At 61.5% G+C, this 25,357-nt stretch overlaps 1 protein-coding gene across 2 annotated transcripts; it reads right to left on the bottom strand.

Annotated features, from left to right (window-relative positions):
• Positions 1-1,549: 1,549 nt before the first annotated feature.
• STK36 (serine/threonine kinase 36) lies at positions 1,550-25,226 on the bottom strand. Of its 2 annotated transcripts, XM_030580123.1 has the most exons (28): positions 25,176-25,226; positions 23,652-23,750; positions 21,990-22,130; positions 21,343-21,420; positions 20,122-20,252; positions 19,752-20,001; positions 18,586-18,679; positions 18,139-18,308; positions 17,234-17,448; positions 16,558-16,690; positions 16,272-16,415; positions 15,641-15,820; positions 15,259-15,356; positions 14,632-14,737; positions 14,206-14,347; positions 13,181-13,308; positions 11,320-11,424; positions 10,841-10,939; positions 10,382-10,476; positions 9,656-9,719; positions 8,570-8,680; positions 8,266-8,340; positions 7,102-7,236; positions 6,451-6,622; positions 4,247-4,394; positions 3,430-3,589; positions 2,435-3,181; positions 1,550-1,790 (listed from the first exon to the last, which is right to left on the bottom strand). In XM_030580123.1, the coding sequence occupies exons 2-28, from the start codon at positions 23,733-23,735 to the stop codon at positions 1,644-1,646; spliced, it is 4,152 nt and encodes a 1,383-aa protein (XP_030435983.1). In that variant the 5' UTR covers positions 23,736-23,750; positions 25,176-25,226; the 3' UTR covers positions 1,550-1,643. The 2 variants fall into 2 exon arrangements, with proteins under 2 accessions (XP_030435983.1, XP_030435984.1); XM_030580124.1 differs by lacking the exons at positions 7,102-7,236; positions 25,176-25,226 and adding an exon at positions 23,911-24,921.
• Positions 25,227-25,357: the final 131 nt, after the last annotated feature.

Genomic DNA, 25,357 nt, shown 5'->3' with positions numbered 1-25,357 from the left:
TTTCTTATGTAGACTCTTGCAGGGCCCCAAGGAGCCACAGGTTAGAGTATCAGTGATCTAGATTTTCGCTGCTCTGAAACGCTTTTCAGTGAAGCTCTTTGGGATCCCTGGGGCCCATTACACGCTGGCCAAATACCAGTTCTGTTCATTTCTTTAAGGGATCCACATGCTCAGCAGGAAACTTTCCCAGGAAGGGAAGAGTCGTTTATTATAATAAATTACAAATGTAAATGCAATAGTACAAAAAATAAATCTAGAAAAGTGACTCCAAACCAATGTCACACAAAGTCTCTGTTATAAAAGAGTCACTACAAATGGCTAGAAAATGCAGGCTGAATAAGTCCAGCCAAGGGCTTCTATGGACACCCAAATACCACTATGAACCCATCGGATCGAGTCTGTTCGGACCCACAAGCATTGAGGTGGTACATGGAACCTCAGGGAGGAAGTGCCTGGCACTGCCCAAACGTGACCCTTCTGGCTGATTAAGGAACGCTAGCAGGTTCAGCTGATGGCACTTGACTGTTCAGTTCTCATCCACAAAGGCGGTGGGTCCCAGCATGATGGAGCACTAGATTAGGAGAAACCTTCAGACTTCAGTCAGAGTCACAGAGTAGAATCCCCACCACACACTCCAGGAATAACAGGAGAAGTGAACCCGTCTTCATGAAGCTGAGCCAGGGAAACAATCCCCAACCACACCACAGAAGAGAAGCCGTCAGCAGCTGTGAACAGAATCCTGGACACACCATGAGCTCCAACTCTGCTGGGAATCTGATGCTGAGTCTGGCTTGTATCACCTGGACCCTGCAGTTAAACTCTGGAAGTGCAGGGTGAAAGTATGTATGTGGACTGTGTCCTGGAAAGAGTGCCTGAACCATCAAGGCTTCGTGTTGGGTTTAGTCCATCCAGGATCTGGTTCAATTAAATCTGATCTTGCTGGAGCTCATTCGAGGAGGATGGGGAAAAATGGGGCAATTCTCTGGTGGGAGAGAGACTGAGATGGGGAGAGGCCAAAGGCACACTGGATCTTGGGGCTGGATCCCCTGCATGGCTCAGCCTCGGTGACCATAAGGCACAGCTCAGTAAGCATGAGACCCCTTTTTGAAAGCTGGGTTCTTTAGGTTTGGAGGCTCCTTCCCCGGAAGGCGCTTGGAGTCAGAAGAACCTCTAAGTAGAAGCTAGACCTGGTTGGTTGGATTCAGCCTGGAAACAGGGTTGGAATGAAGTGTGGTAGGGGTGGAGATAGTACAAGATAAGGCATTAACCAACGTCTGTCCCTGAGGAAGTTTGGGGGGCACCACATTTGGGTTGGAGAGATCTCTATGAAAGGACAGGAAAGGGAGTTGCTGGCATGATCTTTCTCAGGACTGGCAAAGAGGGGTGCGGAGGTCTGGATCAAGAGGAGGAATTGTTCCAGGTTCTCTCTCACACACACCGTATTTCACCCATCTCTGTCTTTATCAGATATGTTTCTTGACCAGCTGTTGTCAGGGTGGTCTCCCCCGACTCCAAGCTCAGGCACTGCGTTGGTCTCAGGAGATGGGGGTGGTGGCCTCTGTTTCTGGACAGAGTTCGGGCACTAAGTGTCGTCCTCAAGAGGCGGGCGGAATGGTCTCTCCCAGAGCAGAGACCTGCTGTTCTCAGGCACTGTGTGTTGGGCGCAGAAGGTGGATCAGCTTCTTGCAGTGATGCGCTGAAGATGGTCGGGGGCTCCCATAGGAACTGGTCTGAGCTTCGCTGACGGAAAGTGCCAGCAGCTTCTCGCTGGCCTTGAGAGACACGAGCACCTGGAACCCAACGGAGACGACACTCATCACAGAGCTGCACTGAGCATTGCCTTAGCCGCATTCCCTGCCAGGGGGCCCTGCCCCATCTACCCTCTTTGCCCATTGGTCTGCACACGTCTCAAGGCCTAAAGTCCAGCTTCCTAGGTGACATGTGGAGCTCAGAGCTCTTCACAGAATCAGGATGAGAAGATGGAGGGATGGGCCTGAGGACTCTGGATGCAGAGGGATGCTGGATGGCACCTGGTGCAGGAGCATCATTTAGGTTGCGCCCCCCGGGGCATAAGACTGCCATCCACCTTCCCTGCCCCAGGGGCACAAGACAGGACTCCCCATGGGGAGAGAGCCAGGAATTCCCAGATGGTGGCAGTGAGATGCCCCGGGCTCCGTGCCCCATCACTGCAGTCTCCTGGAGCTACAGTGACTCTGAGTGAGCGATCAGCATGTGGGGCGCAGGCACGGTGCAGAAGCCCACACTGCCGCCCCTTAACAATAGGCTGGTGCCCCCCAAGCCCTGCAAGTGGCTGGGCCCAGAGTGAGGCAGGGGTGGGGAGGGAACCGCAGGGGACAGACCTGGCTGGGGAGGGGGATGGACCCCTGCTGAAATTCAGGCCCCCCACCCAGAAATCTGACAAGGCACTCCTGACCTGATGTATCTTTGGCTGCTGGCTGATGGACCGCAGTGCGATCAGAGCTGCCTCCTGCACAGCTGGCTGGGAGTCATGGCAGGCCACGTCCAGCAGGAGATGGGGGGCTCTGTTCTGGATCAGCACGTCCCCCAGTTCTGCTGTCTGCCTGCCCAAGTTCCCCAGAGTGGAGGCGGCATTACACCGGGTTTTGGCCTGGGGGTCGCTTAAAAGCCTCACCACGCCGGGCACAGCTTTCCCCAGGGCGTGCGGGAGGGAGCCGTTCTGGTAGGCAGCGTTGCCCACCGCGAAGCTGGCCGACCTGCGCACGCTCTCGTCCGGGTCCGACAGGCGCTCCAGCAGACGCTCCAGCAGGCCCGCCTGGCTCCGCAGCGCCCGGGGGAAGTCCTGGCCATGCCGCAGCAGGTTGCCCACCAGGCTGCAGGCCTTGGCGCGTATCGGGTGCTCCTGGTGGCACAGCAGGTGGCTTAGCAGCTGGTAGGCCGAGTCCGAGCCGCCCAGGATCTTCTGGAGGAAAGGCAGGTGAGCGGGACAGGCCCGGGCCACGTGGGTCAGGAGGGACAGGAGGTCCATCGTGAGGAGAGGGCTGTCCGAAAGCAAGATGGCCGACAGGAAGGCGATGGCGCGGTCCGAGACAGCAGCCACCCCCACCAACTGGTCGATGACCTGCTTGTCAGACAGGACGAGGTGGCACAGGAGGCTAATGGGAAGCGTGGTCTCTGACAAGGGCAGATGGTGGCAGCAGACCTAGGATGAGGAGAGATGGCAGCTGCTGAGATGACTCGAATGGGCCAGGGCGGTGCGAATGGACGGTCTAATGGAGACAGACACCATAGACAAGAGGCAGAAATGGGAGGGGAGGTCTCCATGGTTCTGCTTGGCATGTGGGGAGCAAGAGAGGTGGGGTGGGCAGAGAAAAAGTCCAGATAGCCTGGGGCCTATTCATCACAGCTCCAGAGCCCAAGCAATGAGAGGAAGGGAGCATTCCTGGGTACCTGGAGGAGATGGGCGGGGATCTCGGTGTCTCTCAGGGCCTTCATGACCCACCTGGAGGTCTCAGTGTCCACGTCCAAGGAGAAGGGGAAGCAGAGCAGCTGGCAGGCCTGGAGCACCACAGCTGAGACCAGCTCAGGGTCACCGTCCTCCCCCACCTGCCTGGGGTTGAGGGGTCAGAGAGGATCAGATAGATGAGCCCCACAATTCTAGGCCCAGTGGGGAGGTCTGAGTGGTTGTGCTGTTCCTCAGGGCACAAATGGCCCATGGGTCCATACTGTGCCGGCTATCTGAGTGTGGCCATCTGCAGCAGGCATGCACAAGCCACCAGGGCAAGTTGTGTCTCAGCGACCCTTAGAGGTCTAGTTCCAAGGCCAGCAGAGATCACTGTGAAACCCAGGCCAGAGACCTGCCCCCCAATCGCTCCTAGAGCAGAGCGTTTCGAGAAACACCTAGTCTTGGTGGAAAACCCACCAGTGACGGCAAATCTCTCACCACCCCGGGAAGTTGTTCCGGTGGTCCATGTTGCTTTCCAGTGTAGCTTCAGTTCCAGCCACTGGACTGCGTTAACCCTTTCTCTGCTAGACTGACGAGCCTGTTCTCACATATTTGTTCCCTATGTAGCTACTTAGAGACTGATCAAGTCGCCCTGTAACCGTCTCTTTGACAAGCTCCAGACATTGGGCTCTTTGAGGCAGGTTTTCTAGGACACTTCTCTGCACCTCTCCGAGTTAGCGTGTTCTCTGGAGCCCAGTTCCCCGTGGCACCGCCGGCCAGCCACGTCCCGCCCAGCCAAGCTCCTGACTGGCTGGAACTCACGTCTGCGCCAGGTGACTCAGGAAGTCGAGGGACAGCAGCTTGGGGAAGGTTGCCATGATGACGCTGTCGGGGTGGGCAAGCTGAGGAAGGCACTGGTGAGGCTCTCGGGTGAAGACGAAGAGGGCCAGGCTGAGGAAGAGCATGGTGCCTGCAGGGGACAGATGAAACGAGGGGTGAGCAATGAGTCCTGTCCCCCCTCAGCTCCGCATCCCGGTGCTGGGGGGGTTCTGGGGCAGCCAGTCCGCTCCATCTTGCCTCGCAAGCATGAGGCAGAGTGGGGAGCGCTCCTGCGATCAGGTCTCCACTCCTCCTGCCCGAGACCAGGCAGAGCCAGTGAAGCGTCCGTCGAGCTGGGAGGATCCAGGAGAGCTGCCTGGGAATGGATCTGAGGCAGGCTACGTCCCAGTGTCCAAGTGACCCTGAATGTGATCTCCTGGAGAGAGGCCTGCTGTACGGCAAGCAATCCACCCAGGGGTCTGTGCCCTCCGGGCTCAGCTGTCCCCTCCTCTCCAGAGCAGCTTCCCTGTTCCTCTCCTGCCAGCTCCCAGCCTGACGGCTGCTGCCTCCCAGCACGGGCAGGGACACCAGCCCCACCTTGGCAGGAACTGAGGACCTGGCGTAGGCCGGCTCAGTCACTGGCCCCTGCGGCTCACTGGCTCTGTAGCTGAGGTCGCTGCCCAGGAAGATGGGCTGCCATCTTCAAATCAATCTGGATGTCTAAGGCACCCATCACCTTGGTCGCCAAGCACCAGCCTTGGCCTCATAAGGCCATGTTAACGTCCCAGGATGCCGAGGGGGCTTTAGAAACCTGGTGAGGGGGTGCTGGGTATAATCTAGCTACTAATAAACCAAGAGACCAGACTTCCGCTGCCTGAGGGAAGGGCTGAACCCAAGAGAGAGGCAGAAGATGCTTGGGCAGATCGGGTGGCACACGAACGGCTCCACACCGAGACACAAACCTTCAACTGAAGTTCCAGCTAAGGCACCTATCGCCACCCCCGCATCACTGGGGTATCTGAGCACCTCACAGCCTCCTGGGAGGCAGGGCCGTCATCCCCATTGGGCAGCTGGGAAACTGAGGCCCAGACAGACTAAGTGACAATCTCAGTCTGTGGTGGAGCTGGGAATGGAACTCAGGTCTCCTGAGCGCCAGGCTAACCACTGGGCTGTCCTTCCTCACGTTCCTCACCCTTCAAAAATTCACCAGCCAGGCTGCATCTGGGCACACGTATGAGTCTTCAAAGGAACCTGCCACAGGAGCCACGTGTGACGAAGTGGGACTGTTCTTAATGTTTCCTCTGAATACCGTGTGGGTGCCTCAGTTTCCCCTGTGCATTTCTTAAGTCTCTAGGTGGTGGTGTAAAGGCCAGTGTGCATAATTCACTGACATGCTGTCTCCCTGGCAACTAATGGCCGGGGCCCTTCCCTCCCGCCCCCTGCAAGGGGATGCTAAAGGTGACCAAAGAGATCAGGTGACCTCCTGGCCTGGGAAAGGAACTCAGCAGAGGAGGAGGGGCTGGAGGGGGTTTTGCAGTTCAGATGTGGGGGTCTGCCTCACTGGGCCCCAGAATGGACCCGGCTGAGGGGTCTTGTTCTCTGTACCTACAAGCTCTGTTTTAGACCCTGTTCCTGTCATCGAATAAACCTCTGTGTTACTGGCTGGCTAAGAGTCACGTCTGACTGCAAAGTGGGGGTGCAGGACCTGGTGGCTTCCCCAGGACCCCGCTGGGGTGGACTCGGTGTGGGAAGCGCATGGAGGGGCAGAGGATGCTGAATGCTCCAAGGAGAGACCCAGGAGGTGAAGCCGTGTGAGCTTCTTGCCCTGCAGACAGTCTGCTCCGAGGGAGAGGAGGCTCCCCAGAGTCCTGCCTGGCTTGGTGGGGAGCAGTTCCAGAGCATCGCCCGGCGACTCTGTGACACCATGCTAATGGGGTCGGGCGGGCCGGAGCTCCAGGCTGAGGGAATCCATTCATCTCAGTTGTCTCCATGGGGATTAGCAAGTGAGGAATATTTGCTTCCCACATCTCCAGAAGCTCATGTGAAGAGCTGCCCTGCGTGAAGGAAGCAGGTTCCAGCCCTTGTGGGATCCTGCACGAAGTACCCCCGTACCAGCTCCCAGATGTGGGGGATATTTGCCAGCCAGAGGGCATTCTGGGACATGTAGTCTTAGGCCACCGGTGAAGGTGACATTCCTCCCTCCTTACCTTGAGGGGAGACGAGGGTCCAGTCTGGCTCTGGAGCGGGCTGGCCTGGCTGCGGCGTCTCGCCCTCCATCACTGGCTCGGCGGTGGCCAGGCGAAGCATCATGGCAAAACGGTGCCAGGCGACATTCCACAGCTCCGAGCCGGCAAAGCCCCGCACGGTCACCGCGTCGCCCTGGCAGAGGGAGAACGCCGGTTGGTGGGCCGCGCCACGCAAGGCGGAGCACCCTCGACCCTCGCCACCACCCAAGGGCCAAAGCCAGAGCCCTGTAGGCAGCTCGCATGCCCACTGAATAAGGGCTGGTCCCGGGGGAGCCAGGGTGGGGTGTCAGCACCTCACCAGACTGGACCCCAGGGGCTCAGACTCTTCCAAGGCCACATCACAATAGAGCTGGCGTCACGGGCACACACGCCCCCTGACGGGCCAGCCCCCGCCTCCCCTCCCACCTGCAATCACGTAACAGCCGGCTCTCCTCTCCAGCAGCTGCTCCCCGGGCAAGTCCCAGGGCCAGGGAGTCGGGGGCCCAGCTGGTGCCAACTTAAAGGGCCTTGAGGTGAGAAGCACCAAGCGCCCCCTCAGGGAGACCCCCAGATCACGGCTCGCTTTGGGAATGGAGCTGTCAGCCTGCTGGGCGTTCTGTCTTCTGGTCTCACTTCTCTCCTCTGGCACTGCACCACTCCCGGGGCCGTTCCTCTCCCGCTGGGGGCTGGCAGCTCCGCACCCAGGGGTGGCTCCAGTCCCTGCAGGCAGCTCCTGCTCCCTCTCCAGCTCCTCTGTGGCAGGCAGCTCTGTGGAGGAGGCACGGTGGGGCTGGCCCCTCATTTCCAGCTGCTTTCACAGTCCCCTTTGCAAGGAAGAGCCTGGCTCCTAACAGCCACAGCAGGAGACAAGGTGCCTGCCCCATGTGAGCAGAGCAGCCGGGCTGGATTTAAACTGGTGACAGCTAATACCCATTGCTCTCCGCTCCCCCCTCAGCTAGGAAGCCTCCTGTCAGCTGGCCACTCCCATGTGTTCTCCTCACACTTCCCCCCAGCTCAGTCATTCCTGCTCAGTCATGGGCATCCAGACATTCCTGTTACATTTTCAGGAAGCCCGTGTGTGCCTCAGTTTCCCCCCATTTGCGCTGTTACCCCATCGGGGGGAAGGACCGTTTGGTCGCAGGGCAAGCTAAGAGACAGGTATGAATGGCATGTAAGGACTGGCTGACCCCCCATCAATGCAGAATCCGTGAAGCCATCCCCAGGCCATTGACAGCCAGCAACCCAGAGGGAAACGGATTTTCCCACCTCTCAGCAGGGAAGCAGAGCCATGCCCTTCAGCTGGAGAACAAAGGACTGGGAAGGGATGCGGCGGGGAGGGGGGGGGAATCAGGGCTAGTGGCAGGAAGGAGTCAGGGCTCTCGCCTGGGACCTATGGGGTTTGCTGCAGTTAGCTGGGCTCTGGGCTGACCAGAGCGGGCTAGGGATTATCCTTCACTTCTCTCTGTGGCCTGTCGAGACAGTGCTGGGCAAGTCACTGTGAATGCTCAGTGAGGTGCACTCATCCCTGTGGAGTGGGTGGCACTCTGTCCCCACTCAGCAGCGCTCACGGGGTGAAGCAGGAGGCCACGGGGCTGACCCTGGAGAAGGAGTGAGACCTTACGGGGGTCTGGCACACAGAAGGGGCTGCACCAAGAGACCGATCCACAGCTGGGGGCGTAACCCCGAGCGTGTGGATCTGGGACACCTGGTTTGAACCTGGACCACCCCCCCAACCCCCAGCAGCTGCCCTCCCACCAAGGCAGTCCCGGTGCCAGATCCACCCAGGCAGCGAGGTACCTGGGCGAGGAGCTGCAGCAGGAGAAGCAGGAATCCATCGTAGAGGCCGGCGCCCAGGGGTAGGGGCAGGTGCAGCTGGAAGAGAAGTGGGGCAGGAGGGGCCCAGGTCAGCGCTGGGCATGGGGCTCTAGAACTGGGCAGTTCCAATCGCTCCCACGGCATCAGACGGGCCGGGCTGGATTCGTGCTGAGCCGCAGGTGGCCTGGTCAGGGCGTCCCAGCCTGTCCGTCCCCTCGCTGGGGTGCACTGGGGGTTCCTGGCCGTGCCCTCCCACGGGGCAGCTCCCTGGCTGGTCGCCTCTTACCTCAGCAGGCGCGATGAGTGCATTCGTCATGGCCGACATGGCCTCCTCATGCCCCACCTTGATGGCTGCACCGTGCTGGCCGAGCTGAGCCAGCAGGAATCCCGCGGCGCTCTGCAGGGGAGGGGGGAGCTCAGCACTGTACAGTCCGGGGATACACACAGCTGGCCACACCCTTCCTCCGGCATGCCTTCCCCTGCCCATGGGGATCTGGCTGTGAGCATCTCGCCCCAGGTGTAGGAACAGTCAGACTGACCCCCATCCCCTGCCCATGGGGATCTGACTGTGAGCATCTCGCCCCAGGTGTAGGAACAGTCAGACTGACCCCCATCCCCTGCCCATGGGGATCTGACTGTGAGCATCTCGCCTTGGGTGTAGGAACAGTCAGACTGATCCCCTACCCACGCTCACAGGAATCTGACTGTGAGTATCTTGCCCTGGATGTAGGAACAGTCAGACTGACCCCCTAGTTCCCACCCATGGGGATCTGACTGTGAGCATCTCGCCCTGGGTATAGGAACAGTCAGACTGACCCCCATCCTCAGCCCATGGGGATCTGACTGTGAGCATCTCGCCTTGAGTGTAGGAACAGTCAGATTGACCCCCTATCCCTTGTCCCCAGGGATCTGACTGTGAGTGTCTCCCCCAGAGTGTCTGTGAGTGTCTCCCCCAGACTGACCCCCTCCCCCTGCCCATAGGGATCTGACTGTGAGTGTCTCCCCCGGATCTAGGAACAGTCAGACTGACCCCTTGCCCCCTGCCCATGGGGATCTGACTGTGAGCATCTCCCCTGGATTTAGGAACAGTCAGACTGACTCCTTGCCCCCTGCCCATGGGGATCTGACTGTGAGCATCTCGCCCTGGGTGTAGGAACAGTCAGACTGACCCCCTCCCCTCCGCCTGTGGGGATCTGACTGTGAACGTCTCCGCTCGAGTGGAGGAACAGTCCAACAGCAGCCAGCTCCCCGATTGGGAAGGGTTAGGCAGAGATGCAGGGCTCTGCCCATACACAGATGGGGGTTAGGCCGTTTCAAGCCCTCCCGGGATAGGAGCCAGTTGGGAGGGGCTGTGCCAGGGGGACGGACTCACCACGAGGGAGACGACAGCCGATTGGGTGAAGAGCTCAGCAGCAGTGCTCACCACCAGGTCCACCCTGAAACACAGCGACCCAAACCCAGGCATCAGGAGAAGCTGGGAAATCGCTCCCTGCCGGGGACTGACTCACCCCAGCAGGCCCTACAGAGCTGGGCAAACTGCTCACAGACAGCAATCACTTCCCCCAGCACGGAAAGGCAGCCACCTCTGGGAAGCAAGGCAGCAGCTGGGTCCCGGTACACAGCAACACGGTGACACAAGAGCCCGTAAGTCAACAAACCGCCGGGAACTTTCGGGGGGGGCGGAATGAAGCCAGGGCAGGAGAGTCCAGAGCCTGCTTCTTGGGAAAAGCCCGGAGACTAAGGGCTTCAAATGGTACCGCAGCAGCCCAGCGCCCCCTAGTGCCGCACTGGGGTCTGTACTGAGCCCCACATCCTGTTCCCCGCAGCCCAGGGCCCCCTATCGCCCCGCTGGGGTCGGCGCTGCAGCCACAAAGCCAGAGCCTGAAACGCTCTGCCCACGCGGAGGTCCAGCACTAACCACAGCCCTGCCCCGGCGGGGATCCCAGCTAGGAGCAGATCTCGCCACGGCCACCAGCCACTGGGGAGGGGGCATGTGGAGTAGACTAGACCGACGCCCCCCCAGCTCACCCCCCCGCAGGCGCTGACTGGCCAGTGTCCCTGCCCAGGCTGGGTGCGGGGTGGGGGCAGACACGCTTACCGGGGAGGGAGAGCCTGCAGCTGGAGGGTGAGCAGGGCCAGCAGGTGCAGCGACATCTCGCAGGCTGCCAGCCGCAGCTGCTCCCCCATCGGGACCTGCAAAGGGAGAGAGCTCAGGGCAGGGGGCAGAGACCTGGGCGGGCGCTGGGCAGGAGGGCAAAGACAGCCAGGGTGGGCACCACTGAATCACTGGCCTGCTCAGACCAGAGGCCAACCTGGGACAATGGTTCCTCTCCCAGTTACCTCCACCCTCCCTCCCCCTCCTCTCACTAAACTGGACCCAACTCCTCCCCTGCCAGGCCCTGGCTAACCTCCCTCTCCCAGGCCCCTTTCCTCTTCCCCCCACCTTACCCCCCCATGATTCTTGGTACAGTCCTCTCTGCTCATTCTGCACCACTAGGGCCCCACGTCCCTCTCTCCCCCACCCCCTGGGGGTCTCCGTGGGGCGAGAGGGACGTACCTCGCCCTTCAGCAGCCGCACCAGGGAGCTCGGCACCTGCTGCCCCTTTGCCAGGAGCCGGCACAGGCTTCTACTGGCGTGGCAGCAGGAATACAGGACCTGGGGGCCAAAGGGAGAGCAGAGGTCAGCGCGGGGGGGACACAGAGCAGGGAGCCCAGCTAGGAAAGGAGAAGGGGGAGGAGGTGTCCTGCCCCCGGGAGGGGAACAGAGACCCATGCCCACACTGCAGGCCGCGGTGGGCTCGGTTTCATGGTGACCCCACATCGCAGGCAGGCCCCAAGGGACCCAGCGGGCAGAAGGCAGGAGGGCCAAGGTCTGCCCCCATGACAGCAGCGGGCCCATTACCATCTGGCATGACTGGTGCCCGTGGGTGCCGCGCTGTGGGAGCACGGCTGGGGGCCACGCCACCCACTGCCCCATGCCACTGACCCCACCGAGGGGCAATGGAGGCACGGCGGGGTCAGTGCGGGACCCGTTACCTTCAGCACGTTCAGGGAGCAGGCCGGGCGCTCGAGTCCCGCCAGCAGCCTCGCTAACAGCCGGCTGTTTTCCTCCGCCAGCTTCTCTGCCACCTGCTGGGCCACCTGCGGGAAAAGCAGCCAGGAGGATCACAGACCCAGAGACCCGCTAGCGACCGAAGTGGTAGGGGGCACCTGCCGCAGGGAGCTGGGGGCTGCTTCAGCATGGGGCGCTCCTGCCTCTGAGCCAGAGCCTGGCGCTAGGGGGCACTGCGCTGCAGGCACTCGGTAGGGGGCGCTCTGCCCTGGCAGGCAGTGCTGGTCCCAGCACGGCACTAGGGGGCGTGTGCTGCAGGGAGTGGGGTGGGTCAGTAGGGGGCGCTCTCCTCTGGCAGTCGGTACTGGTCCCAGTATGGAACTAGGGTGCTGTGCTGCAGGGGGTAGGGTGGGTCAGTAGGGGTCGCTCTCCCCTGGCAGTCAGTGCTGGTCCCAGCACGGCACTAGGGGGTGTGTGCTGCAGGTAGTGGGGTGGGTCAGTAGGGGGCGCTCTCCCCTGGCAGGCAGTGCTGGTCCCAGCATGGCACTGGAGGTGTGTGCTGCAGGGTGGGGTCAGTAGGGGGCGCTCTCCCCTGGCAGTCAGTGCTGGTCCCAGCACGGCACTAGGGGGTGTGTGCTGCAGGTAGTGGGGTGGGTCAGTAGGGGGCGCTCTCCCCTGGCAGGCAGTGCTGGTCCCAGCATGGCACTAGGGGCGTGTGCTGCAGGGTGGGGTCAGTAGGGGGCGCTCTCCCCTGGCAGTCAGTGCTGGTCCCAGCATGGCACTGGAGGCATGTGCTGCAGGGTGGGGTCAGTAGTGGGCGCTCTCCCCTGGCTGTCAGCGCTGGTCCCAGCACGGCACTAGGGGGCATGTGCTGCAGGGAGTGGGGTGGGTCAGTAGGGGGCGCTCTCCCCTGGCAGGCAGTGCTGGTCCCAGCATGGCACTAGGGGCGTGTGCTGCAGGGTGGGTCAGTAGTGGGCGCTCTCCCCTGGCTGTCAGCGCTGGTCCCAGCATGGCACTAGGGGGCGCTGTGCTGCAGGGAGCAGGGTGGGGTCAGTAGTGGGCGCTCTCCCCTGGCAGTCAGCGCTGGTCCCAGTATGGAACTAGGGTGCTGTGCTGCAGGGGGTAGGGTGGGTCAGTAGGGGGCGCTCTCCCCTCCCAGTCAGTGCTGGTCCCACCCTGGCACTAGGGGGTGTGTGCTGCAGGGAGTGGGGTGGGTCAGTAGGGGGCGCTCTCCCCTGGCAGGCAGTGCTGGTCCCAGCATGGCACTAGGGGGCGTGTGCTGCAGGGTGGGGTCAGTAGGGGGCGCTCTCCCCTGGCTGTCAGCGCTGGTCCCAGCATGGCACTAGGGGGCGCTGCGCTGCAGGGAGCAGGGTGGGGTCAGTAGGGGGCGCTCTCCCTAGCACTCAGCGCTGGCCCAATGCCCAGCACGGCCCTGGAGGAATGCCGCCTTCTCTTTTGAAGAAAGTGTAACTCCGTGGCCCAGCCCGCCCAGGACTGTTAAGACCCTCTCTCGCTGTCTCTGCGCCTCAGTCGGGGTCTTTACCCAGCGTCCTGCTCAGACCCCCGTGGGGCTAATCGCATTTTCCCTCCTCAAATTCCCCCGTGTGTTCCACTGGCTACGGGAGCCTCCTTTACTCCCTGTGCTGAGCTGCTGGGTGGCACTGCTGGGCGCTGTTAGACACCTGCCACTTTCCACCCCAGAGGTGCCTGCACGCCAGTGTCCGCTGGGCAGCATCTGTAAAGTGCTCTGGATCAGGCCAGGGTGGTGGCAGCGACCCCGCTGGGAAGCGTCACCTCCAGCCTCACAGGGCCGGGAAGGAACCGTGCGCGGCCCGAGCTCCTGACCTGCTTTTTGGCCTCCTGGCACCCGTTCCGCCGCACGGGGAGACTGCAGACTGCGGCCAGTGCTGCTGTGAAGACATCTGCCCCACGCTCCCGCTGCTCCCGTGCAGCTCTCACCTCCCGTGCTGGCTCTGGGCAGGGACAAAAGATCAAAGAAGACACGTAATTATGAACAAAGATCGGGCTGCTGAGAGAGACCCAGCTGGAAAATTAGTGCACAGGGGCTGCGGGTCAGGAGTGAGGGGCACCGGCGAGCTGGGCAGGGGCAGGGCTGGGCTGGCAGGGGGCTGCGGGTCGGGAGTGAGGGGCACTGACAGAGCTGGGGAGCCCAGGGCTTGGCTGGCAGGGGGCTGCAGGTCGGGAGTGAGGGGCCCCAGCAGGGCTGGGGAGGGGATACCAGGGCTGGGCTGGCAGGGGGCTGCAGGTCAGGAGTGAGGGGCACCGGCAGAGCTGGGGTGGTGGAGGGGGAGAGAACTGGGCTAGCTGGGGGCTGCAGGTTGGGAGTGAGGGGTCCCAGCAGGGCTGGGGAGGGGATACCAGGGCTGGGCTGGCAGGGGGCTGCGGGTCGGGAGTGAGGGGCACCGGCAGAGCTGGGGGGGAAGGCAGGGGAGCCCAGGGCAGGTCTAGCTGGGGGCTGCAGGTTGGGAGTGAGGGGCACCGGCAGGGCTGGGGAGGGGATACCAGGGCTGGGCTGGCAGGGGGCTGCAGGTCGGGAGTGAGGGGCCCCAGCAGGGCTGGGGAGGGGGTACCAGGGCTGGGCTGGCAGGGGGCTGCAGGTCGGGAGTGAGGGGCCCCAGCAGGGCTGGGGAGGGGAACTGCCTGTTCTACCCCTGGCTCTGATCAGGGCCATCGGCCATTGACTTTCCCCAGCACTAAAGTGAGGCCCAGAGAACCGTGGGCAGTGACTGCAGCTCGCTGGGACTCGCCAGCCCGTGGGGCCGGAGCAAGCCCAGCCTCTAGCCCGATGTGGGGCTACCCCACCAGGGGGGATATCCCCTCACTCATCCTAGGGGCGGGGGCAGCGTTACCTTCCAGGGTGGGCTGCGCCATGGTGGCCCCCTGGAGGAGCGTGTCCAGCAGGGGGCGCTGCTCGGCGAGCAGGCCGGCGTAGAAGGGCCCTGACACACAGGGGCTGCTGCCGTCCATGTGCTCACAGAGCCGGGCGAAGCACTGCAGAGACCCAGAGAGCCGCCATCACCGCAGGGCAGGGCAGGGGAGGCCGTGGGCGGAGGCTCTAGGCCTGAGAGGGGAGGGGCTCCCGGATGATCCTGGGCCATGACCGCGAGGGGCTCCGGAGCCCGCAGGACTGACCCTCCGGGGCAGGACTGGCAGAGGGGCAGGGAGAGGCACAAGGAAGGAGCGAGGGGACGGGAACGGGGCCGCACGCAGGGCCACAGGAGCGCCCGGGTGGTGCCCAGCGAGTGAGCACGGGGGAGCGGGAGGGGCACCTTTACCATGCTGCTCTGCTCGCCGAGCCTCGTCTCGACATCCGTTGGCTGGGCCAGCAGCTTGGGCAGCAGGGAGAGGAAGCCGGCAGCCGCCTCGTGGAAAACCTGCAGGCTGGGGAAGGCGGGTGTTGGTGGAGGCGAGGCACGGGGGGCCAGGGGTCACCCAATGAACTGCACACTTAACCAGGCAAAGGGACCAGCTCTCCCCACGGGATCCGCCAGCTGCGCCCGTACCGCAGAGCCCCCGGGGGAGGGGAGGGCAGCCCAGGGAGGCAGGCATCTGGCTAACGGGCAGGTCAGCCCCAGCGGAGGTGCCGTGGCCCAGTGGGGAGGCCTCAGGACTGGGAGACAGAAGGTCTGAACTCATCAGTTCTGCTACCCTGTGGGATCCGGGGGTATCCCTCCGTGCCTCAGTTTCCCCATCTGATCCTGACTGTCCTCCACAAGTGCTCTGAGAGCTCTGGAGGACACCATGCTGTGGAGGGGCCACATTCAGGTCTCTCCCCCTATGCAAGGATGGAGCCGGCACATGTGGGGCTAGTGGGGAGAAGGGTGGGAGGGGATCTCAGTGTAGTGCCTCTCAGAGACTCCGGTTCCAGTACAGGCCACTCCCCCCGCCGGCGGCCACTCTACCTTCTCCTCCTCCGGCTCTGCTCCAGGTGGGACTCACTGGTGAAATAGGCCATTATCACGCCAACCAGGTCCATCAGCAGCGTGATGCACCAGGGCTGCTGTGGGAGCAGGAAAGAACCCATGTGCCAGGGAGCGCCACTCTGACCGGCTGGCAGTGCCCGGACCTGGGGCACCACAGGACCCTTCCCCCTCTGACGGGCTTGCAACGGAGAGCACACCCAGCGCTGGAGCGGGGCCATAACTGGCCTCCAGAGAGCTCACGCAGCGTGATGACAGAACAGCCTCCAGGGGGCAATAGCCCCCCACCGCCTTTTGCCCCGGCGGCCTGGCACGTCTCAGCACGGGCAGAACTAGCCTCTGGGGGGGCCATGCGCACACCCACCTGCCTGCTGCTGGCGCTCTGCAGCATTTGCCCGAGCATGTGCAGCAGGAACTGAGGTAAATCCGCGGCCCGGCAGAAGCTGCACAGAAGCTCTGAGTCACAGCCGGTGGCAAGCAGGTTGCCCAGGACGCGGAGGGCAGGGCGGAGATGAGACGCTCCCTCCAACATCCCCTCCAGCACCTGGGAAGGGAGAGGCCAGAGAAGGGACCTGTGATGGGGGCACCCTGGTACTGGCATAGGCAGCATGTCTGCCAGCCACAGGGCTCCCCTCATCCCAGGCTCTGACCCCGAGAAGGTGCCCCAGGGGCACCAATGCAGGGGGAGGGGAAGGCTTCCCGTGTCCTAGGTGCTTCCTTCGCCTGTCTCCATGCCTACGCAAAGCACTTACGGAAGAGAGTCAGAATCATGATTCCCCCATTCTGCAGATGGGGAAACTGAGGCATGGGACACAGACACACACTCTCTCTATCCCCCTCCCTCCCTGGGTCCCGCAAGGTAACACGGCTGACAACCGAGTTCAGACCTCCTGCCTCCCAGTCCCGAGCCCTTCCTTGAAGGGCGAGCCGGGAATAAGGAACCGCTGCAGCTGCTTGCTGGCCCCAGCCCGCTCCCCCCGGCTGGCTCCACTCGCCTGCTGGCTGGAGAGCTGGAGCCGGGCCCGGATGCGCTGCAGGAAGGCCGGGTCCCCCAGAAGGCTCAGGGACGTGCTCAGCTGCATGGTGGCGGGTTCCGTGGCCTCGATCAGTTGCTGCCATTCGTCGTCACTATCCAGTTCCTAGGTTAAAGGGCCCAAGAGAGGGGAGACGGCCACTTCGATACCATCAGGCTGAGGGGAGTGGGGCCACGCCTGCCCCAGACTCCCCAGCGCCCTCACGCCAGCTCCCAAGGGCCCCAGCCCGCACCCCGTCACGTCTCACCTCGTTCTCCAGGTCCACGGTCTCAATGCTGCGCCTGCCGTGCGGCCCCACCTCACTGCCCCGCGCCGGCACGGGAGCCCCCATCTCCACATCCGGGAACTCCCGCTCGTAATCCTGTGTGATCCGGTGCTCCCTGCCCAGGAAGGAGTACAGCTAGAGACCTTTCGCTGACGGGGGCCCCCCAGCCCAGTCCCCCCGCCCCGCCCGGAAACCCACAGAGGGCACCTCTGCTGTGACACAGTTGGGAGGGGGGTGGATTGACCTGGGAATGTCCTTTAGTTTTACCGGGGCTGTCTGCATGGGGGATGGGAGAGCAGGGGGTGACTTTAGGGGAGGGCCAGGACGGGGGCTGGGGTGAGTCGACACCTTTACCCAGGAAACTGGACAAGGGGAGAGGGGGAGAGAAGGAGGGGGCAGAGCCTGCTGGAGGGGTTTTTGGTTTCAGTTCTGGGCTGGCTGGGAAGAGGCAGGAACCCCAAGTCTGGGGTCTAAGCTCCTTGCCCCCCAAAAGAACCTGGCTGAGGGGTCCTGGTTGTACCTACAAGTCCTGCTTGGGACTGTTCCTGTCGGCTAATAAACCGTCTGTGTGACTGGCTGGCTGAGAGTGACAGGGAATCGCAGGAAGGGGGGGGTGCAGGGCCTGACTCCCCCACATGCCGCGACACCTGCCCCTCACCGTGGCGTCGGGGGAGGCTCAGTTGTCTCCCACTCTGCCTCATTGGGCTCCTCCCTCAGGACGGCTTGGGTCTTATCTCCAGGAGGGGATCCCGGAGCGCGGGCTGCCTGCTCCCCAGCCCTGAGAGTGGCCTTCCCAGGGGCTGCTTTGGGTTTGTGCCCCAGACCTCCTCTGGCTGCCTCCTTTTTACACGGCGTGTCTGCCTTCAGCTGCTCCTGGAAGAGACCAAAGAGCTTCAGCCAGGTTAGATCTCTGTGTAACTGACCAAGCCCCCACACTCCTGCCTCCACCCCGCTATCATGGGGGTGGAGGGGTCTCTCCCTGTGACCAACCAAGCCCCAGAGTCCTGCCTCCACCCCCCTATCATGGGGGAGGGGGTCTCTCTCCCCGTGACTGACCAAGCCCCCAGACTCCTGCCTCCAGTCCCCTATCATGGGGGAGTCTCTCTCCCCGTGACTGACCAAGCCCCCAGACTCCTGCCTCCACTCCTCTCGGGGGGAGGGGGGGGCTGCCTGTAATTGACAAGCCCGACACCCATCTCCCTGTAACTGACCAAGCCCCCGCCCCCCCCGACTGTCACCCAGCCCCTGGGGCCATATCTGTGTAACTGACCAATCCCTCGGGCTCCTGTCCCCACTCATTCCCCCCAGTCATCAGGGGATCTCTCTCCATGTAACTGACCAACCCCCCAGACTCCCATCTCACTCCTGATCCCCCATGGGCCCTCCCCGTGTAACTGTCCCAACCACCTCCCACTTCCTCGGGGACCTTCAGGGGGAGGGGCCCTGCTCAGTCTCTCGCCCAGCCCCTGGCCATGTTCCCTCCTAGGCCCGGTGTGTCCCAGTGAGCGCTCAGCCCGGCTGCAGTGCAGGCTCTGCCCAGCCCACAGGACACCAGGCACACACCTTCTTCCGGGCCTCCTCGGCCATCTTCTGCCGCGCCTTCCTCAGGATCTTGGACTGGCCGCTCCTGGGGGCCAGCGAGTGAGCCTGCTTCTCCTTCAGCGCCTGCAGCTCCGGGGGCAGCTTGCTGGTGAAGGGGTTCGCGATCCCGTGTTGCTCTGTGTCATCGATCACTGCCGGGAGTGGGGGGGTGAGCCCAGTCAGGGACCACAGCAACCATAACAGGGGGTGGGGGAAGCACCGGGGACTGGAAGGGACAGGCCACCCCATGGGCACTCTGGAGACTGGCATGGGCTGGGGGGTTGGTGTCTCAAGGGGCGTTTGGAGACAGTGCCGGGCGAGGCAGTTGCCCATTGCATCCAGGGGAGATGAGGCAGAGGGGGTGGCCGGGCTGCGGGTGGTGATGGTGGCTTTGCACTCGGTCCAGCAGGAACGGGGGGGGGCACTCACTGGTGACCCGTCCAGCGATGAAGGGATGGCACAGGAGCTCCGGCCACGACAGGCGCTGGCGAGGGTCCTTCATCAACAGGCCTTGCAGGAAGCTCTGCCCAGGGGCACAGAGACCCATTGTCACACTCCTCTCTTCTCTGTGCCCCCACAGTTAAGAACATAAGAACGGCCGTACCGGGTCAGACCAAAGGTCCATCCAGCCCAGTATCTGTCTACCGACAGTGGCCACTGCCAGGTGCCCCAGAGGGAGTGAAGCTAACAGCCAATGATCAAGTTGCTGGCTCTTGCTGGCACACAATGAGCTGGACATGTGCACTAGCCTAATGGGTAGTCAGGACTCCTGGGTTCCATACCTGGCTTTGGGAAGGGAGCGTGGCATAGTGGGCAGAAATGGATAAAAATAAAATAAAATCTGAAGATAGACCTATCTCCTAGAACTGGAAGGGACCCTGAAGGGTCATTGAGTCCAGCCCGCTGCCTTCACTAGCAGGACCAAGTACTGATTTTGCCCCAGATCCCTAAGTGGCTCCCTCAAGGATTGAACTCACACCCCTGGGTTTAGCAGGCCAGTGCTCAAACCATTGAGCTATCCCTCCCTCCCCATATTTCTGCTGAACTGACTGAAATAGTTCAAAGCTTTGATCTCATCATTATGCTTCAGAGTTAACATCCCGTGAGATTAATGGGCCAGTCTACGTCCCTCAGAGCTGCTGCTTCAGGCTGTCTACAAACTCAGGCAGGCGTTGCTGGCTCTTCACAACCGTAAGGCCTGGAAGCAATTTGTTTAAACGGAAGCTGAGATTCCAGAGGACGATTCAGCAGCAGGAGGCAGATCCTGCACTGAACGACACACAGAACATGCAGGGCCCTGACTCCCCTTGCAGCCAGCTCTGTGGTGAGCCCCCGCAGCCATCCAACCGTGCACACCAACACCGCTCACCAGGGAAGGAAGTGAAGAATCCAGTTTGCAAGGGGAGTCAGTGGAACCGCTCATGATTCCCAAGCAGGAATTTGGCCTGGACTGGCCATCCCCGGGGAAAGGGGGGTTCAGTGACCTTGCCTGACGAGGGGCTGTTGGAGCCATGGGAGGGGAGGGGGCTGTCCGGAACTGGGGCAACAGTGGCTCTGTGGGATGCAGGGGCCTGCCCATCCCTCCTCCTCGTTACCTTGAACGAAGGGCTCATGGCTTTGGGCCACTTGATGGGGTCCCTGACGATGAGGCTGACCAGCTGGAAGATGCTGTTGGTGTAGAAGGGCGGCGTCCCCACGACCAGCTCGTACAGGATGCAGCCCACAGCCCACAGGTCGGCCGTGTGGTCGTAGGGCCTCTCCTGCACCAGCTCAGGGGCCATGTACAGCGGGGTGCCCTTGATGGACGTCAGCACCATGGTGTTGATGCTCATGGCGCGAGCAAACCTGCCGGACAAGATGAAGCCCCTTAATTCTGCCTCTGAGAGCCCCGCCCCCAGCCCAGGAACTCTTCGAATGCCCCAACGTTCCCGATGCCAAGGGCATGCGAGTTCCTCGGGCACCTACCCGAAGTCACAGAGCTTGATGACGCCCCCTTTGCCCAGCAGGATGTTCTGGGGCTTCATGTCACGGTGCAGGATCCGGTGGGAGTGCAGGTAATAGAGGGCGGAGACCAGCTGGGAGGCGATGTCCTGAACCTGAGAGACACCGCAACCCTGAGGCCTCCGCGGCCGAGTCTACATCCTGACCACAGCTCTGCCGGCGTTCCTCACTCCCGACCCGCAGCCCCTGCTAGCCCAGCCCTGGGCCCCTTCACAGCTCTGCCGACGCCCCTCACTCCCGACCCGCAGCCCCTGCCAGCCCAGCCCTGGGCCCCCCCCACTGCTCTGCCGGCGCCCCTCACTCCCAACCCGCAGCCCCTGCCAGCCCAGCCCTGCGCCCACCGACTGCTCTGCTGGCGTCCCTCACTCCCGACCCGCAGCCCCTGCCAGCCCAGCCCTGCCCCCCGCAGCTCTGCCAGTGCCCCTCACTCCCGACCCGCAGCCCCTGCCAGCCCAGCCCTGGGCCCACCGACTGCTCTGCCGGCACCCCTCACTCCTGACCCGCAGCCCCTGCTAGCCCAATCCTGGGCCCCTACACAGCTCTGCCGGTGCCCCTCACTCCCAACCTGCAGCCCCTGCTAGCCCAGCCCTGGGCCCCCACACAGCTCTGCCGGTGCCCCTCACTCCTGACCCACAGCCCTCTGCTAGCCCAGCCCTGTCCACACACACAGCTCTGCCGATGTCCCTCTGTCTCAACCCATAGCCCAAGGCTTTTCAGACACCCAGCTCTGCCAGGGCCCCTCAATCCTGACCAACAGCCTCTGGTTATCGCAGTCTTGGGCTCCCCGCCCAGGCACAGAGCTCTGCCATAGCCCTTTGATCCCGACCCACCCCTCATCCCTATTGCAGCCCTGGACACAGGTGAGCAGTGGGCTGAGACGCAGCCAGTTCATGTCACTTGTAGCCTAAGGCTAGATTTGAACCCAGCTCGCGTCGAGGTGAAAGGTGAGTTCTCTCTCCCGCTTGGCCAATCAGAGCCTTCCCGCCCCTGCCTCTGGGCTCCGATTCCTTCCCCTTTGGAGGCTCAGCCCCAGACCAAAACCTCAGCAGTGTCCAGCCAGCTGATATCCACTTGTCTGAAGCAGCAACATCGGCACTTCCTGCAGGACCATGAGCCCCCTGCCACCCTCCTGCCCCTGGCCTGACATGACTCCGACTAGCCCTGATGCGTCAGTGTCACAGTTACCTGCTCCTCTGGCAGATTCCCATCATCTTCCAGGATCTGGAAAAGCTCCCCCTCCGCGTAGTCCGTCACCACCACCACCTGCAGGGGGGCAGCAGGAAGGAATCGTGGGAGCTCGGGGAGCAGGTGCAAACCCCAGCTGGGTCCTGGAGACCCCTGGGGATGGGGTCCAGTGGCTGGAGCATTGATGCTGGGAAACGCACCAGGTGAGGATACTGTTTCTAGCACATCTGGCCAGATCCAGAGACCTGGACTTAGCCTTTGCTCAGACAGCCTCCTAGTGGCACTCTGGGGTGAGGCCTCGGGATTTAGCCCAAAGGGCAAAGGAAACACCCTGCTGGGCCCTGGGGAAGGGGAATCACTGGGGGACCCAGCAGAGGGAGACAAGAGCTGTGCAGTCTGACCGCGGGACTCACCCGTGCAGCAAGGCACAAACCCAGCCGCCGGCAGATGGGGCAAGAAACATGCAGCAGAGTCACTGGAAAGGCCAATGCTTGCTCCTTCCAGCCAGGGCCACCTGTCCTGATGGCATCGCTGGAAGTATCAGCCCATCTCTAGCCCCCGCGGGAAGGGCCCAGCTACGGCTACTTGGGAGAACCTGTGCAGCTGACAATGCATGCGCCACCCTACCCTCACACAAGCCCTCTTACCTCCTTGTCGGTCTCGAAGCTGTCGAGCATCTGGACGATGTTGGGATGGTGCAGCCCCCTCATGATCTCAATTTCCCGCTGCAGGTTCTTCAGCTCCTTCTCCGATCGCCCGACTTTGGGGATGAACTTCAGCGCCACCACCTGCCAAAGCAGACAAAGCTGGGAGCTGCACCCACCACTGCTCCCACCCAGGCCCCCGTCAGGCAAGGATCAAGTAGTGACTGCTAGAGTGGAAGGCTACGGCCAGGTCTACACTCCCCTACCACTGCACATAGGGTGAGCAGATGAGGGAGAAAATATCGGGACATATGAGAGGCGGGCAGGTGGGGCTAGCAGAGCAAACAAAAAAAAGTTGAGAGCAGGGGGGGAGAGAGGAGCGAGTGCTGCCAGGGGAGCAGCGAGAGAGAGAAAAAAAATAAAAAGCCGAGTGCTGCCGGCGGAGCAGCGAGGGAAAAAAAAAATAAAAAAGGGGAGTGCTGCTGGCAGAATTAAATACCGGGACAAATTGGGTCCCGACCAAAAATCAGTCAGGACACGGGACAAACACCTAAATATCAGGATGGTCCCCATTTTATCAGGACGTCTGGTCACCCTAACTGCACGTAACCTTAGCACTGGACATGGATTAAGGGGATCCCAGAGTTTCCTGTGTTTCAGTGTTCATAACTTTTAAAATCTTGAAATGATTTTCTTCAAACATGATTAACTGGTAGATCTCAGCAAGATCTACAAAACAAGCTAGGGTTGAAAAACTTCAGTCATTTTAAAAGTATGACAATTCAGTGCTGGGAAATTTTGTAAAGCGTGAGTGTAGCTAGGTCTGCCCATGGGCAGGCTGCATCTTTCTCTGGGGTTCTGATTTTTAAAAGTTGCCTCAGGTTTCCTGGGTGGAATCTTGCACACACTGACTCGTGCAAATTGTAGCACTTAGTCATATAACTGCCTTTTTCTGCTGCAAATCAGGTAACAGACATCTAAGAGCCACGAACTGCATCTGTAATGAATTGTAGGCAAAACAGTGGGTGAACAGTTGTGCCAGTAGAAATGAAGGTGGGGTGAAAGGCCTTTCCAAAATCAGTGTGTGAACCTGTAGAATTCATGACAGCTGCAGCTGCACAGGCTCAGTAACTAAGCTGCAAATTGTCAGGAGTTAATCAAAACCTATTTTTTATCTAGACCAAACCAAGGTACCAGACCTCAGTGAGATTCTGCACAGAACAAGTTTCAGATGTTGGTTGCTTTTGCTGCACCTGTCTAAAAGGTACAGGGAGAATCAAGCTGTCAAATTCAGAAATAACCAGAAAATTTAAAACAAATTAATTTCCCCATCAAGTGCAAACAAAGCCTAGAATGTATCAGCCCCTAAGGGGAATGTTCCAGAAAGTGCTGAGCATGTAAAAGCAGGGGATTAGAATGGAAACTGTTGTGCAACCTTAAGTACAGTGGAAACTACCAGAGAAACTATCTGGTGAGGATCACACATATGATTGTCAGAGACCCTGGACTTGGAGGCCCAGTCACAGAACCCTGAGCTGTATACCAAGAACTCTTCAGCCCTGTGTTTTGTTTCCCCTATATGTCCTTTTCCCCACATCTCACCTGGGTGCTGTATTCCCATCCCACCCACCTCCTCAGAGAGCCCCTCCCTGGATCTCTCCTCACCTGGGCGCTATATTTCCGGCGCCCCTTGTACACCCTCCCGAAGGAGCCCTCTCCAATCATCTCCAGCACGTGGTATTTCTCCATGGTGGGCACGCCAGCCTGACAGGGCAAAGTGGCACATTAGAGGATATTCAATTCACCTCCTGAGCCTCCCTTTCCCCCTCAGGCCTATATCAGCTGAGAAGATGGATGGTGCAATGGTTAGGGCACTAGCGAGGAGTTGGGGGACCTGGGTTCAAGTCCCTGTTCTGCCACAGACCTCCTGTGTGATGTTGACAAGACGCTGAGCCCCAGATCCTCAAAGGTCTTGTTTCAATGGAAGTCAGGTGCCAAAATACCTTGGAATATCCAGGTCGTCGCCTCTCTGGGCTTCAGTCCCTCCATGTGAAAAATGGAGATGAAAATACCTCTTTATCTCAGGGGGTGGGGGAATGATAAACACATTAGAGGCAAGGTGCTCAAATGCTATGGTGCTACCTAGATGTTTCCCATGGCTCTTCTCTTGGGAGACCTCCAACATCCCAGCCCCATCTCTGGCTGCCCAGTTCCCAGTCTTTCCTCACGCTGCTCCCCATCCTTCTCCAGCTCCTCTCATCCAGGCACCTGGTTCTCCCTCTGTGCCAGCTCCAGATTCCAACCCTTCCACTCAGATTCACCCAGGTCACCCCTCCCATTTCCCCGGGCCTCCTCCGCTCCAGCCTCCCTCATCTCACCCCTCAGCCTATCTGGCATCCCGCAGCCACACTCCTCCTCTTTATCCTCCAGCCTGATCATGTCCTTCCCCCGCTCCCTCTTCTCTCTCGGCATTTCACCTGCCCTCCCGCAGCCTCGGCTTCCTGCTCTTTCCCCCAGACCAAGGCCTGAACGGTCGGCTCCAGGTGGCCGGTACATTTCGGCTGGTTATTGTATTATTAGTTATTTGCACAGTGCCCCGGGGGAGCTCAGCACTTTGCAGGTGGGGATGAGGTCGGGGTCCGTGCCCTGAACACAGGCCTGGTGAGGGGAACCCTCTGATCATCCGAGTCTCCCCACGCCCAGAGCTGGTATCCAGGAACCTACCTGGCTGTCGCCAGGGCTGAGCCCCCAGCATGTGCTCAACACCCCGAGGCTCCCCAGGAGCCCTGACTCCCAGGGACGTGCCCGGTTCTGCTGCCCTCAGCCTGGCTGCCCATGGGCAGGATCTGGTAGGTCAGACCGGACCCTATAGCCAGGATCACCCCTCCCCCCGCATCACTGCGATCGGGGTATTCGCCTCTGGAGGCTGGTTCAGTCCCCGCCCCCCCCGGGGCAGGGATCCGCCCCTCCCCCCCGCCAGGTGCAGGGATCAGCCCCTCCCCCCCGCCAGGTGCAGGGATCCAGCACCCCCCCGGGGAAAGGATCCGCCCCTCCCCCCGCCAGGTGCAGGGATTCAGCCCCCCCCGCTAGGATCCAGCCCCCCCCGGGCAAGGCTCCCGCGGGACTCGGTCCCCTCCCCTCAGCCAGACCCGCCTCCCCCTCAGCGGGATCCGGGATGCGGCCGCTCACCGGGATCTGCCGCCGCGGGACCCCGCTGCCGCCCTGGCCGGTCGTTGGGCTCCGCCCGCCCCGCCCCGCCCCCGGGCTGCCCGCGCAGCTGCCTGACTGGATCCCGGCCTCGCACGCGCACGGAAAGGCGGCCAGGCCCGGCCCTGGCCCGGACACCCCGCCGCACGGACCCCGCGGCCTGG

This window comes from Gopherus evgoodei, chromosome 11, assembly GCF_007399415.2.
Source record: "Gopherus evgoodei ecotype Sinaloan lineage chromosome 11, rGopEvg1_v1.p, whole genome shotgun sequence".
NCBI lineage: Eukaryota > Metazoa > Chordata > Testudines > Testudinidae > Gopherus > Gopherus evgoodei.
Note: the sequence above shows the minus strand (reverse complement) of the source record. Positions and strands in the feature narration are given on the sequence as shown.